The sequence below is a fragment of the Mytilus californianus genome, unplaced genomic scaffold, assembly GCF_021869535.1.
Source record: "Mytilus californianus isolate M0D057914Y unplaced genomic scaffold, xbMytCali1.0.p SCAF_17, whole genome shotgun sequence".
Classification (NCBI taxonomy): Eukaryota; Metazoa; Mollusca; class Bivalvia; order Mytilida; family Mytilidae; genus Mytilus; species Mytilus californianus.
The window spans coordinates 9227109-9243157 of NW_026262659.1; the positions used below are offsets into that span (position 1 = coordinate 9227109).

At 33.9% G+C, this 16049-nt stretch overlaps 1 protein-coding gene across 1 annotated transcript in view; it reads left to right on the forward strand.

Moving 5' to 3' along the window:
* The first annotated feature begins 2985 nt into the window (after positions 1-2985).
* The window catches only part of LOC127726337 (uncharacterized), a 57127-nt gene continuing 44063 nt past the window's right edge, over positions 2986-16049 (forward strand). The window contains exons 1-3 of the mRNA XM_052233692.1: positions 2986-3186; positions 4800-4983; positions 7281-7384. Of these exons, the coding sequence (XP_052089652.1) occupies positions 3132-3186; positions 4800-4983; positions 7281-7384 (343 nt within the window). The 5' untranslated portion in view covers positions 2986-3131. The remainder of the gene's footprint in view (positions 3187-4799; positions 4984-7280; positions 7385-16049) is intronic.

Sequence of the window (16049 nt, forward strand, 5' to 3'; positions counted from 1 at the left end):
CTAACAATTTATTATTCTTTTATTTTATCTAATCTTAATTACTGCCCAGTCACCTGACATTTTTGTAGTGAAAAAAAACACAGTTAAGATGGAAAAAATCCAAGAGAGAGTCTTGAGATTTGTTTACGAGGATTATGACAGCTCATATGAAGATCGTTTACACTAGTCAACACTTCCATCTCTTAAAGTCAAAAGATTACGAGCAATAGCTATAGAAACTTTAAAAATTATACTTAAAAAGAGTCCATCATATTTACATGATTTGATTAACATAAAAAATCACAAATATTCTTTCAGATATACAGTTGAACAGCCTCAGGAAAGAATAACAATCTATGGCATCAATTCTTTTCGCTACACAGCTGCAAAATAGTGGAATGAACTACCCCAGAGTTTTAGAGAAGAAAACAGTTTTAACAAATTTTCTAAACTTATAGTTACCTGGAATGGTAGTTCATGCCAATGTAATGCCTGCAAATAATTAATGCTTTAATTTATAGTGCTAGTCTGTTTAATGTGCTATAACTTATGTGTTTTATAGTACTTTGAAATAAGAAGATGTGGTATAAGTGCCAATGAGACAACTCTCCATTCAAGTCACACTGTGTAAAAGTAAACAATTATAGGTCAAAGTACGGTCTGTAACACGGAGCCTTGGCTCACACCGAACAGCAAGCTATAAAGGGCCCCAAAATGACTAGTTCATCTAGAGGTCAACATAAGGTATTTAACACTAACCAATTGTATACACGATACAACAACATGTCAACAATAACCAAGTGTATACATGATACAACAACATATCAACAATAACCAAGTGTATACATGATACAACAACATGTCAACAATAACCAATTGTATACATGACACAACAACATGTCAACAATAACCAATTGTATACATGATACAACAACATGTCAACAATAACCAATTGTATACATGATACAACAACATGTCAACAATAAACAAGTGTATACATGATACAACAACATGTCAACAATAACCAAGTGTATACATGATACAACAACATGTCAACAATAACCAAGTGTATACATGATACTACAAAATATCAACACTAACCAAGTGTATACATGATACAACAACATGTCAACAATAACCAAGTGTATACATGATACAACAACAAGTCAACACTAACCAAGTGTATACATGATACAACAACATGTCAACAATAAACAAGTGTATACATGATACAACAACAAGTCAACACAAACCAAGTGTAAACATGATACAACAACATGTCAACAATAAACAAGTGTATACATGATACAACAACATGTCAACAATAAACAAGTGTATACATGATACAACAACAAGTCAACACTAAACAAGTGTAAACATGATACAACAATATGTCCACAATAAACAAGTGTATACTTGATACAACAACATATCAACACTCAACAAATGTATACATGATACAACAACATGTCAACAATAACCAAGTGTATACATGATACAACAACAAGTCAACAATAACCAATTGTATACATGATACAACAACATGTCAACAATAAACAAGTGTATACATGATACAACAACATGTCAACAATAACCAAGTGTATACATGATACAACAACAAGTCAACAATAACCAATTGTATACATGATACAACAACATGTCAACAATAAACAAGTGTATACATGATACAACAACATGTCAACAATAAAAAAGTGTAATCATGATACAACAACATATCAACAATAAAAAAGTCTAAAACATAATACAACAACATGTCAACAATAAACAAGTGTATACATGATACAACAACAAGTCAACACTAAACAAGTGTAAACATGATACAACAAGATATCAACAATAAAAAAGTGTAATCATGATACAACAACATGTCAGCAATAAAAAAGTGTAAACATAATACAACAACATGTTAACATTAAAAAAGTGTAAACATGATACAACAACATGTCAACAATAAACAAGTGTAAACATGATACAACAAGATATCAACAATAAAAAAGTGTAAACATGATACAACAACATGTTAACATTAAACAAGTGTAAACATGATACAACAACATGTCAACAATAAACAAGTGTAAACATGATACAACAACATGTCAACAATAAACAAGTGTAAACATGATACAACAACATGTTAACATTAAAAAAGTGTAAACATGATACAACAACATGTCAACAATAAACAAGTGTAAACATAATACAACAACATGTCAACAATAAACAAGCGTAAACATAATACAACTACATGTCAACAATAAACAAGTGTAAACATAATACAACAACATGTTAACAATAAACAAGTGTAAACATAATACAACAACATGTCAACAATAAACAAGCGTAAACATAATACAACAACATGTCAACAATAAACAAGTGTAAACATAATACAACAACATGTCAACAATAAACAAGTGTAAACATAATACAACAACATGTTAACAATAAACAAGTGTAAATATTATCCGTGCACATCTTGTGACCTTTCAAGAATAAGAACACCAGTTGTTCGTTATTGGATGCAAACGATATTTTCGTGTCATTGAGGACAGTTATAATAATAGTAATTACTATAATAATATTAAATAATGATAATTAATGAAAACGGATGTTGTTATAGTCTCATCTACCGCAAAAAATAAAAATGGTATTTGCATGTACATTTACCAACTATATTATTCTATGTTATTGTTGTAATTTTTTTTTATCAACTGTTTACATTTATTTGAATGAAACTTTTGAAATTTCAACACGCGGTTTCCAAAATATACACCGACTATTTTTTATCGTATATATATCATAAATAAAGTTATTTCTATTCGACCTTTTCCTACTGTCTATATGAGTTAATTCAATACTTTGTATCATATCTAATTTTACACTTGTATATGCAGAGGAACTCTTCCGAAACATGGTTGTATTCAGGTTGACTTTATTTAAAGCAATACACAAGAACTGGTCGATTTACTTCCATTGTTACTTATATCAGACCTAAATTTCAATTAAGTCGCTAGGAGGAGTACAAACAAAAAGTGATTTAATAATTAATTAAAAATTGTGCACATGTTGTTTGTTGTGAATGATTGACACTATCCAGCAATGGTTATGGATAAGACGAAAAACATATATGCATGGATATGATGCTCACATATTTCTTGTTAGCCAGTCTGACTCTTGTATTAATTGGTAAGTATACACTGAGATGACATAAGACACTATAGAAAATATTCTCTACGACTGGTCTGCAATTATATCAATAGATGCATGTATTATCATTTATATATACATTATTTAGGCAACTGTGCATATATTATGTACATAATGCACGGAACTTGTGAGTTAGCCACTTATGAAAACATAATGCATTATTCTACATAGCAATATAAGCTGGCCAATAATATTTACATCTATAATATATCCAACATGCTCATAGGGTACATGTGTTACACTCGGGGCGATTTAGTGCGTTACATACTGTATATGGTATAGACATCCTGTATGTTGCCGAAGACTGTATATGGTATAAACATCCTGTATGTTGCCGAAGACTGTATATAGTATAGACATCCTGTATGTTGCCGAAGACTGTATATGGTATAGACATCCTGTATGTTGCCAAAGACTGTATATGGTATAGACATCCTGTATGTTGCTCTTTAGATGTCTTTTGGTATTTCGTGTCGTTGAGTTGCTGTCCCATTGATGTATGCAACATACCTCCTTAACGAAATATGTTATATAATGTTGTTGGACGATAAAACATAATGTTTTTTTAATATTATGTTGACCTCTTCTAAAACGATCGAGGAAAAACGGATGCTTAAAAAGCTTTTAAATCTTACAAGATCTTTTTCGACAGCAACAAAAGCAGATCTAAGCCATATTTGTATTAAATTGATCATTCCTTTCTCAAATATGAAAGAGAAATCTCTTTATTTTGTAGAGGGAACCTGTGAATTCCCCTCTGAATTGAGAAGATATGATAGATACAACTGTCTTTGTTTTGTAGAGGGCGCCTGTGAATTTCCCTCTGAATTGAGAGGATATGATTGGTAAATCTCTCTTTTTTTGTAGAGGGCGCTTGTGAGTTTCCCTCTGAATTTAGAGGATATGATTGATAAATCTCTTTTTATTTTGCAGAGGGCGCCTGTGAATTTCCCTCTGAATTGAGAGGATATGATTGGTAAATCTCTCTTTTTTTGTAGAGGGCGCCTGTGAGTTTCCTTCTAAATTTAGAGGATATGATTGGTAAATCTCTCTTTATTATGTAGAGGGCGTCTGTGAGTTTCCCTCTAAATTATGAAGATATGATAGATACAACTGTCTTTATTTTGTAGAGGGCGCCTGTGAATTTCCCTCTGAATTGAGAGGATATGATTGGTAAATCTCTCTTTTTTTTGTAGAGGGCGCTTGTGAGTTCCCCTCTGAATTTAGAGCATATGATTGGCAAATCTCTCTTTATTTTGTAGAGGGCGCCTGTGAGTTTCCTTTTGAATTGAGAGGATATTAAAGATACATATTTCTTTTATTTTGTAGAGGGCGCCGGTGGGTTTCCCTTTGAATTGAGAGGATATTAAAGATACATATTTCTTATATTTTGTAGAGGGCGCCTGTGATTCCCTCTGAATTGAGAGGATATGATTGGTAAATCTCTCTTTATTTTGTAGAGGGCGCCTGTGAGTTTCCCTTTGAATTGAGAGGATATTAAAGATACATATTTGTTTTATTTTGTAGAGTGCGCCTGTGAGTTCCCTCTGAATTGAGAGGATATGATTGGCAAATCTGTCTTTATTTTGTAGAGAGCGCCTGTGAGTTTCCCTCTGAATTGAGAGGATATGATTGGTACACGACTAGTAATGGGAAAGTAACAATACCGTCTGATGGCAGTACTATAGGAAACTTTATCTCTGCAATAAAGAGCGGGGAAGAGCTTACTTTAACTTGTTCAGAATATGACAACGACACAGATCGTTACATTAGCACGTGAGTAGAATGTGTTCTCTAAGGTATACAAATCATATATATGGAAAAATGTTTACGTAATTCAATTAACTAATCCAATACACTATTGTGTGTTTCCGAATAGGATAGAAATTGTCGGGCGCCATTACACTGTATGGAACCCACGCTGGTTGTACACATCTAACATGCTTGAGCGCGCCCTATGATAAACGAACATATTAATGAACCCACGCGGATTTTACACTTCTGTTTGGATTGATTGAGTATGAAAGAGCGCCATATAATACACGAACATATCAGTGAACCAACAACGGTTTTATACTTATGTTTGGATTGATCGAATATTTTTGAGCGCGCCCTATGATACCCGAACATATCAGTGAACCCGCACTGGTTGTACACGAATGTTTGGATTGACCCAACATGCTTGAGCGCGACCTATGATACACGAAAATATCAGTGAACCCACGCTGATTTAACACTTATGTAAGGATTGATCGAGTATGCTTGAGCGCGCCCTATGATACACGAACATATCAGTGAACCCACGCTGATTTTACACTTATGTTAGGATTGATCGAGTATGCTTGTGCGCGACCTATGATACACGAACATATCAGTGAACCCACGCTGATTTTACACTTATGTTAGGATTGATCGAGTATGCTTGAACGTGTCATATGATACACGAAATATAAGTGATAAGCTTACGTGATTCGTTGGCGCAGACATTTCGGATAGACCCAAATATACGTATACAGGTGTGGAATCCATACACCATATACTAATAATTTACTTTTGTTCTTAAATCCGTATTTTTATTGTTCGTGTAATCTATGAAAGGATGATTCCTTGTTACTCTCGGTTGTTTAATTTGTGCAATTCTTTCATTTACATGTATAAAGTTTTGGCTCTCCATTGCGCTTTTAACACAGCAGATTCGGTTTGCCATATACATTTCTTTCCCATTAAAAGATCGAGTTGGTATCCAGGGGTGTGATCTACAAAGAAGTCTGTGCCTTTTAACTTCCCATGGTTTAAGGTTTATATTTTCAAAGACCAATAATTTGAGGTTTTTTTTATGAATGAGTAACGCCGTTTTAGCGGCGGTAAATCCGTGTAAATTACGATATAATAATAATTTAATAATTGACTCAAACTGCACATAATTATATTTTGACGTGATAACAATGGCATTGTGACATCGGGCATTCTCACTATAGAATTCTTTAACAAAACATTAGGTTTTAAAATCACTCCGGCAAAATTGACCTAGCTGAGACAGGTTGGATATTATTTTTAATTTCATCTTGACATATTTTGGCCCTTGTATTGACAGATTTTCTAAAACCTTTTTTCATGTCTTTGCAAAAGGTATTAATAATTAGAAGAACCACTGAAACAGATATGAACAACTGTAACGATGATGTATTGGTGTTTAACAAATATTACATGAATTATCAGGACGAGGACATAATAAAGTGAAATGAATATGAACCATGCTTTGAATTAGACCGATACATTGAGACACAATTTTAATGTGCTAGTTCACACGGTAACTGTCTACAGGAAGACATTACTGGTCACATTACATTGACTCCGAGCCGACACAGGAAGACATTACTGGCCACATTACATTGACTCCGAGCCGACATAGGAAGACATTACTGGCCACATTACATTGACTCCGAGCCGACACAGGAAGACATTACTGGCCACATTACATTGACTCCGAGCCGACACAGGAAGACATTACTGGCCACATTACATTGACTCCGAGCCGACACAGGAAGACATTACTGGCCACATTACATTGACTCCGAGCCGACACAGGAAGACATTACTGGCCACATTACATTGACTCCGAGCCGACACAGGAAGACATTACTGGCCACATTACATTGACTTCGAGCCGACACAGGAAGACATTACTGGCCACATTACATTGACTTCGAGCCGACCAGCCTTTGATCTTTCTTCTAAATGCCACGCTCTAAGCGAAAAATCAGCAAATATTAATTTTTAAGTTTTTTGTTTAACCGGCCAAGATTCGAACCCACAACCTCATGCACTCGACTGCAGCAGTTGCTACCTCGAGACTACCGAGGCGGTTTAAAGAATAAAGAAGTTCTATTATTTAGTGTATTATATTGGCGTTTATAGAATAAAAAGAAACCTCATGTCTTTATCCCAGAATTTTAGACAATGCGGTCATATATATATATATTAATTGTTTTAAGATATATGTTAAGCATTTGTTATACCAATACTTTCTCATGCATGCAAATATCAAATATCCATCACAATGTTCATTTCAGCGCAACCTTTAAAGTATTCAGTGCAGTGGATAATCTCAAAGCCTTTTTCTGTATGAAGTTTACAAAGATTACATCAATGAAGTATATTATGACGTATGACAGCGGTAAGTTCGTTTGTACATTCAGACATATTGTATTTGTAGTCAAGATATGTTTTTCATTGTATTCATGATACCCTGGCATGCTCAACACGATTCCATTTAGAAATCTACAAGATAAAATATCTTATCCTACATGATATCCAAGCAAATTCTGCATGATACCTATGTACATCACACTTGATATCCTAGTCTAAATTGAAAACAACGTTCAAACCTATGATTGCGATGGATAAAAACCGCAATTTTTATACGTGTGCATGCAAAACAAATTTCTTGTTAGAGGGGTCTAAATACAGCACAAACAACATTTTCCAAAAGACCAAAAAAGTGAAAAAGTATATTTCAACAAAACGCATTTGACTAACAGGTCGAACAACAAATGTTCTTAAACCCTGCTGACTGCCATTAGCGATTGCCAAAATAAACGGATCACCGATGTAATAAATGGATCTTAATTATAAATTTAATACTAAACAGAAAACAATAAACTTGTGGAAAAGATGGTATACGGCAAACAAAAGGTGCAAAGGTTTTTGTACACCATATCCGGATTTCGACAATTAATGTCTATTCAGTGATGTTAGGAATCGAAACAGTATTTGGAAAGCCATACAATTTACCTCAATTCAGGATAGACTCTTGAATTTTGAGGAGTCAAAATAGGATGAACGGATCAGTTAAACCCGAAGGCAAATATAATACAAGCCCAAACGAAAAAATAAAAACAAGTCTAAATTGAAAACAACGTTCAAACCTATGATTGCGTTGGATAAAAACCGCAATTTTCATACGTGTGCATGCAAAACTAATTTATTGGTAGAGGGGTCTAAATACAGCACAAACAACATTTTCCAAAAGACCAAAAAAGTGAAAAAGTATATTCTGACATATTCTTTTTTTTTATAATTTTTTTTCATTCATGAATTTACAGGTATCTACAAATATTTATCTTGTGGCACAATAATCAAGCAAGTGAAATAAATAAGCATAATAAGCATACTATGGTATAACAGTATGCAATCTATGGATTAAGTATAGTAATAACATTTTCATTAATGTAATAATAGTAGTAATAGTAGTGCAAGAACATATATGTACATACATATCGTATAACAGTATACATATACTTTCAAATAATCATAAACACACATATGTATATGGATTTACCCCATTAAAATTTAATCAGTGACCTTAGCCCAGGGGTTCCTGTACAAGTTGTGTTCTTCCACCCTTAAATATTTTGAGAAATATGTTTTTCTAAAATCAAGTTTTCTTTTATGTTATTTTGAAGTCCTGACATATTCTACATGTACCTGATACCCTTGTATATCTTACTCGATACCGTGGCATATCCTTCATGATAGCCTAGTATATCCTTATTGATACCTCGACTACCCTGACATACTAAACTTGATAACGTGACATATCATACGTGAGACCCGGATAATTCATACTTGATACCAAGCATATCCTACTTCATACCCTGACATATCCTACCTGAGACCCTGATATATATTTCATACTTGAAACCTTGGTATATCCTACATGATACTAAAGCATATCATACTTGACACCACGACATACCATACAAAATACCCTAGTATATCCTACCTGATACCCTGACATTTCCTACATGATACCCTAGTATATTTTACTTGGTATCGTTGCAACACGATTGGTGCCACATATGAAGCAGGATCTGCTTACCCTTCCGGAGCACCTGAGATCACCTCCAGTTTTTGGTAGGGTTCGTGTTGCTCAGTCTTTAGTTTTCTATGTTGTGTTTTGTGTACTGTTGTTTGTCTGTTTGTCTTTTTCTTTTTAGCCATGGCGTTGTCAGTTTATTTTCGACTTATGAGTTTGAATGTCCCTTTGGTATCTTTCGTCTCTCTTTTACATTTTGTATCTTATATAGCCTTAAATAATCAAAACAAAACTAAATAGAGCCTAGGTGGTCGAGTGGTCTAGCGCGTCGGGCATAGTGCAAGGCGATTTTGTGCCACGATATCTCAGTAGCATGAGTTCGAATCCCAGCCAGGGAAGAACAAAAAATTTGCTTCCGCAAATTTACAGATCTAACATCGTTGGGCTGTTGTTTAGACGAATTATATATATACAGAATGTATTTTCAGCCTTGTATCACCATAACTGCTGGTGATCCGATGGATAAAATCTGTTGTAGAGTCGTCACTGGTTCAGACGTACTTTTGATATATTTAAATAGTATATATAGTGTATGTTCAGTTATGAACACTTATGATCCTACATCCTGTCAATACTCTTTACTTGTATTTTGGCATTGCACAAGGTCGTGCGTTTCTCAGGCTGTTTTTAATGTCTTTACACTAAATCCGTTGTATGTGTACTGATTGCTGTTGAAGTCTGGGAGAGCAGAATTTACTTATTAGTTGTAAATTGGCTTTGCACATCGGTAATTATCGGCGCTTTATGTCTATTGGTTTTATATAAGTTGTTTTTGTGCTTCGTACCGATCTATTGAGTTAAGCCATTTGCAACTTAATTTTACAGTTTGTTCTTTTGTTGTGCTGTTAGGGAGAGGGTTGAGCGCTTACAAACATGTTTAACCCCGCCACATTCTGTATGTGCCTGTCCCTAGTCAGGAGCCTAGTTCGAGCATTTGATTTTAGTAATGCAATAAGATAACAACAATGAACTGTTTGATTATGAAATAATGCATCTTTATTCATGCGAAATCAGTAGACATGAATTAAAGAGTCTGATATCTTTATAGAACTGTTTTAGCCTTTTTGTAAAACTCTGGATCCATAAAGGCGTAGATGAATGGATTTGCTATATTATTTATTATATAAGAGTGATACAAAACCAATATTACGGACGCTTCTGTACTAGTGAGTCTCTCCAAGAAATCAGGGAAAAATCCTTCCAACAATAATAAAGTTCCTACTGGCGAATAACACAATAAAAATACAATTGTAATAACCATGAACATAATAGTAAACCTGTATTTAAGTCGTCTATTTCTCCACATGTGAAGTTTGTTGTTAGAACTGTTTTCTGTTCGCCTTTCCAAATATTGGGTTTCATCTGGATTCTGGGTCTCAATTGATTTTTTGGAAGTAATTTCCGTTTCATTGACGTATTTTTGAGATTTTGAGAGTTCTACTGCCAAGCAATATGCTTTTTGTTCGGAGGAGCTGGTTTCTAATCTCGCTTTTGACGTCAAGCTCCTGGATGATTCACTGATCCCTAAAGTATTGCTCGAAAGGGACGTTACGCTGTCGTTGAAATTATATATATCGTTGTGTTTTTGTTCTGCATGTATATGTCTATCATCGTAGCGTAAACCTGTTGAATCATTGTTTCCTTTGATAGAAAATGGAATTGAACGTCTCGATAAACGTGCGATTGCTTTTTTAAATGTCTGCGTTCGTAAATGTCCAAAATATAAAGCAACCAATTTTGCCGTAGAGAATTATGAAAGCAGAGGCACTGAATACAATAACAACGGCACAAGCAATGCCATAAGCGGCCCCTGTAATTTTACTTTTTTTACCTTTTCCCGATAATTTCTCCGTCGCTGTAAAAGTCAACAATTCCGTACTTAAGGGCCAGTGGTATTGAACATGCAACTGATAAAAGAAACGCCATAAAAACTAGTCTTCTTCTCCATCGGATATCAAGTGTCCGTTTCTACAAATTTTCAAATATCTTTGAATTGCAATACACAGAAGCAGAAATCCAGACATGTAAGTGGTATTACCAATGGTGTAGTATATAAATTTGCATAAAGCGGTGTTAGTGAAAGTAATCTGCATCAGGTCCCATGTTGTGCTGAGTGAACAACATACAATACATGCTATCAAATCTGACACTGCCAATATTGGTATAAAGTATCGTTCCTCGGAGATGTTCATTAAGCCTTTCCAATAAACGACGAGAACTAAGGTGTTTCCTATGACCCCAATAATCATATACAATGACATTATTGTAATATCTGGCACCACCATTGTTATCCAGAATTCTGTTGTATTTCTGTTTGCCATATTTTCTAATGAGGTGTTACGTTTAACACTAGAGCATTGTTTTATTAGTTAAGCAATATATATATATAAAGAGGCTAAAATATCAACCTCAATATATATATAAAGTGTCTAATAATGTTCAGAGTAGATCTGTTTCTTTACTTCCTCCTCAATATATATATATATATTTATTAATATAAACCAAGATGTATATATTTGGCTAAAGTACTTTATTTATAACAATAAACTGGGAGAGTAGTAACAGAAAGGCGACATTAGGTCATTAGATTTATGTAATAGTACACATAGACCCATACAAAACAAGTTATCATGATATTAAACTACTAAATACCCCCAAAAGATATATTAACAGACAAGAACAGTCCTTGTACTACAAAAAGACCAGAAAATAATATTAACATATTGATAAACTCCTTGTCGTGTCTCTCTTCTAATGTTTAAGGATATCTTCATGTCTTTATTTATCCACCCTTGTTTGTCCTGGTGATGAATAATAGAACAATGGATCTAAAAAGTGACGTTTTCCGGAGTTATATATAATAGTTGTCAATAAGAACTTGGATATCAATCTCCTTATAAATGACTGGTTGTAAGTATAAATATATTGTTATATTAAACATTAAAAAAAAAATTTGTAAATAAAAATGAGCTTTGTTCTCTGGTTTTCTTTTTTTTTAACTTGTGAGTTCACCTTATGAGGCACGAAGAACTTTTTTGTCGAGCCTTCGACTTTAGTCGAAAAAGCGAGACATAGCGATCCTACATTCCGTCGGCGTTGGCGTCGTCGTCGTCGTCGTCGTTGTCGTCGGCGGCGTCCACAAATATTCACTCTGTGGTTAAAGTTTTTGAAATTTTAATAACTTTCTTAAACTATCCTGGATTTCTACCAAACTTGGACAGAAGCTTGTTTATGATCATAAGATAGTATCCAGAAGTAAATTTTGTAAAAATAAAATTCCTGTTTTTCCGTATTTTACTTGTAAATGGACTTAGTTTTTCTGCGGGGAAACATTACATTCACTCTGTGGGAAAAGTTTTTGAAATTTTAATAACTTTCTTAAACTATCCTGGATTTCTACCAAACTTGGACAGAAGCTTGTTTATGATCATAAGATAGTATCCAGAAGTAAATTTTGTAAAAATAAAATTCCTGTTTTTCCGTATTTTACTTGTAAATGGACTTAGTTTTTCTGCGGGGAAACATTACATTCACTCTGTGGGAAAAGTTTTTGAAATTTTAATAACTTTCTTAAACTATCCTGGATTTCTACCAAACTTGGACAGAAGCTTGTTTATGATCATAAGATAGTATCCAGAAGTAAATTTGTTAAAAAAAAAATTTCATTTTTTCCGTATTTTACTTATAAATGGACTTAGTTTCTCTGCCAGGAAACAATACATTCACTCTGTGGTTAAAGTTTTTTAAATTTTAATAACTTTCTTAAACTATCCTGGATTTGTACCAAACTTAGACAGAAGCTTGTTTATGATCAAAAGCTAGTATCTAGTAGGAAATTTTGTTAAAATTTTGTACCTGTTTATCCATATTTTACTTATAAATGGACTTAGTTTTTCTTCCAGTTAACATTAAATACAGTCTGCAGTTAAAGTTTTTAAAACATTTATTAGATTCATAAACTATCCTGGATTTATACCAAACTTTGACAGAAGCTTCTTACAATCAAAAGATAGTATAGAGAGGAATATTTTTATTGATTTTTTTCCTCATTTTTGTTGAGCCTGCGATTAACAGCAAAAGTAGGCGAGACACTGGGTTCCGCGGAACCCTTACGAATTTTTTTGTTAAACAAACTAAATATAGTATTCGTTTTCTTTCCACGTGTTTCTTATAATGTAAGAGATAGAACCTGGGTACATGTACTATTGACATTTACTGGTAGATCTGGCGATTATTCTTAAATAATTTAATTTAGCTCAGTAGTCAGTGATTCGGTACGGACATGATTTAGCTCAGTAGTCAGTGATTCGGTACGGACATGATTATCTCAGTAGTCAGTGATTCGGTACGGACATGATTTAGCTCAGTAGTCAGTGATTCGGTACGGACATGATTATCTCAGTAGTCAGTGATTCGGTACGGACATGATTATCTCAGTAGTCAGTGATTCGGTACGAACATGATTATCTCAGTAGTCAGTGATTCGGTACGTACATGATTATCTCAGTAGTCAGTGATTCGGTACGGACATGATTATCTCAGTAGTCAGTGATTCGGTACGGACATGATTTATCTCAGTAGTCAGTGATTCGGTACGGACATGATTTATCTCAGTAGTCAGTGATTCGGTACGGACATGATTTATAGGATACCTTTCTTTAATTCACTGTTGATAAATTAAGAAATTATTTAGAAACAACGATTCCAACTCACTCAGGCTGATTGGTTTTTTTTTTTATATTCTTTTAGACCCGTTTTTTTATTCTTTTAGACCCCTTTTTTTATTCTTTTAGACCCCTTCTTGCAATATAACTCCTCACGTACTCAAGTAATACTAGATCCTTGGCTTTCACATTTGTGGTTTGAGCGCGTTCCTAATGAAGGTAACACATCCAGAAACATGTACATGGAATGTAAATTATTAAAACAGTTGACAGGTAAAACAAAATACATGTACAAAGTTAGAAAACAACAAAAGCCGAAAATTTCAAAACATGGTACCAAATACGACCAAGGCAATCTATGCCCGGCGTAGAAAAACCTTAATAGTGTTAAAAAAAATCAACATCATTTGGCTCTGATTGATAGTTGTCCTATTGACAATTATATCACAAGCCCTTAGTTTATATGTTAAAAAGTACTAAGCGCCTCCATTTAAATGTAAATTTGTTTTGACACATTCTGTATCTTTTTTGATATATCTATCTTTTAAAAAGACGCACCAGGGCTGCATTGAATTCTGCATCCAAAAAAGCATAGACAAAGGGATTTACAATACTGTTGACAATGAATAAATGGTAGAATGGAATGACGATAGCCAGCTCTGTCGGATTTAGATCCTCCCACAAGGTTGGGAAGATACCTTCTAACACAACAATTGATCCAACGGGGAAATAACATATGACAGAAACGGAGGTAATGACAATAAACATGATGGAGAAATTTCTTTTAACACGTCTGTTTCTTTTCTCGAAAGGATCTTCCTTTACTTCCTTGCTGACAATAACGCCTGCTTTTAGTCCACTGCTAGAATCATTACATACATTGGATACTTTTTCATGCTGGTTCGTTGAATTCATTTCTGTAGGGTTTCCTTTTCTGTAGTTCACGTCAGAAGTATTTTCTGCCTTACCCATTGGACCTGGATTATTCTTATTTTCTGTGCTTTCTATATCTATGTTAACCTGACTATCTGACACAACATCCTTATCTGCTATAGTAGTATTGGTGTTTTCTTCAGACCCTGAATTTGTGGTAGTGCTTTTTGGCGGTTTTGTACTCTTGCATTTATCTGACCTAAAATGATGGAATATTTTTAAACCAACTTTGCCATAGAGAAATGTTAGTGCAACAACAGTTAGAATCATCAAAACTCCAAATAATATTGCATACGCAAATCCAGCTTCGTAATAATCATAATCTTTTAGTCTACCACAACGGCTTCCATATTTAATTCCATCTTTAAGGAATTCATTCGAACCATACAAGACAAGGTATGGAAAACACAGAATAACAGAAATGATACAGATAGATACAACCATTATCCGCCTAACTTTTAAACTCAGGGTATGGTCTCTGCAAATTTTGAAATATCTTTGTACAGCAATACATTGTAAAAGCCATAAGGATAAGGAGGCCGGTATGGTTAAGCAACAGAATGTTAGTTTGCATAAAATGTTATGTGAGAACTTAATCTGCTTTATGTCCCAGAAAATAGCTGCCACCGAACACACAACTGACGCAAACATGTCTGCAATTGCTAACTTTGGGATGAAGTATCTTTCATCTGAAGTACCTTTCATCTCATATTTATAGACCAATAGAACTACCGAATTTCCAATAATACCAACTATGATATACAGCAAAAGTAATGCCATATCAGGTATAATGTTTCTCTCAACTAACTTTATCCAGTCTTCTACAATTCTCTCCGTCATATTGAGCTTTTCTGCATCTGAATCCTCCGGAATGCTTCCGCTGTCATTTGTCAATGAACGCATGGTAACATTGGCCGACAGTGTCCTAGAAACAAGAGAACATTATATTACAATTACATGTATATGACAAGAAGCATTTAAATGTACAAACGTGAACGGTGTGATAAGGAAGGTCTAAGCGATGTTAGAAAAATATATGATTTTTTGGTTGATCGTTCGATCGTTCATTACTTTCAGTGCGAACATCGTGATGGGTCCTTTTAATTACATTAATCATTGCACGTGCACAATAACCGTATTTCTTTTTATTTCAATTTTATATTATGCACTTCTTCAAATCTTAATATGTTAGTTTTGTCCACATATAATTAACAAATTCCGGGATCCTTGATATTTTATTTACGTTTATTGCTGGATAGCATCTATTAAATGGTTCAAACCATTTGAAAGTTATATAAATTTCTTGAATCTTTAATTTGACGTGAAGTATCAATGAACAAATGGTTCAAACTAATTAAAAATGAAAA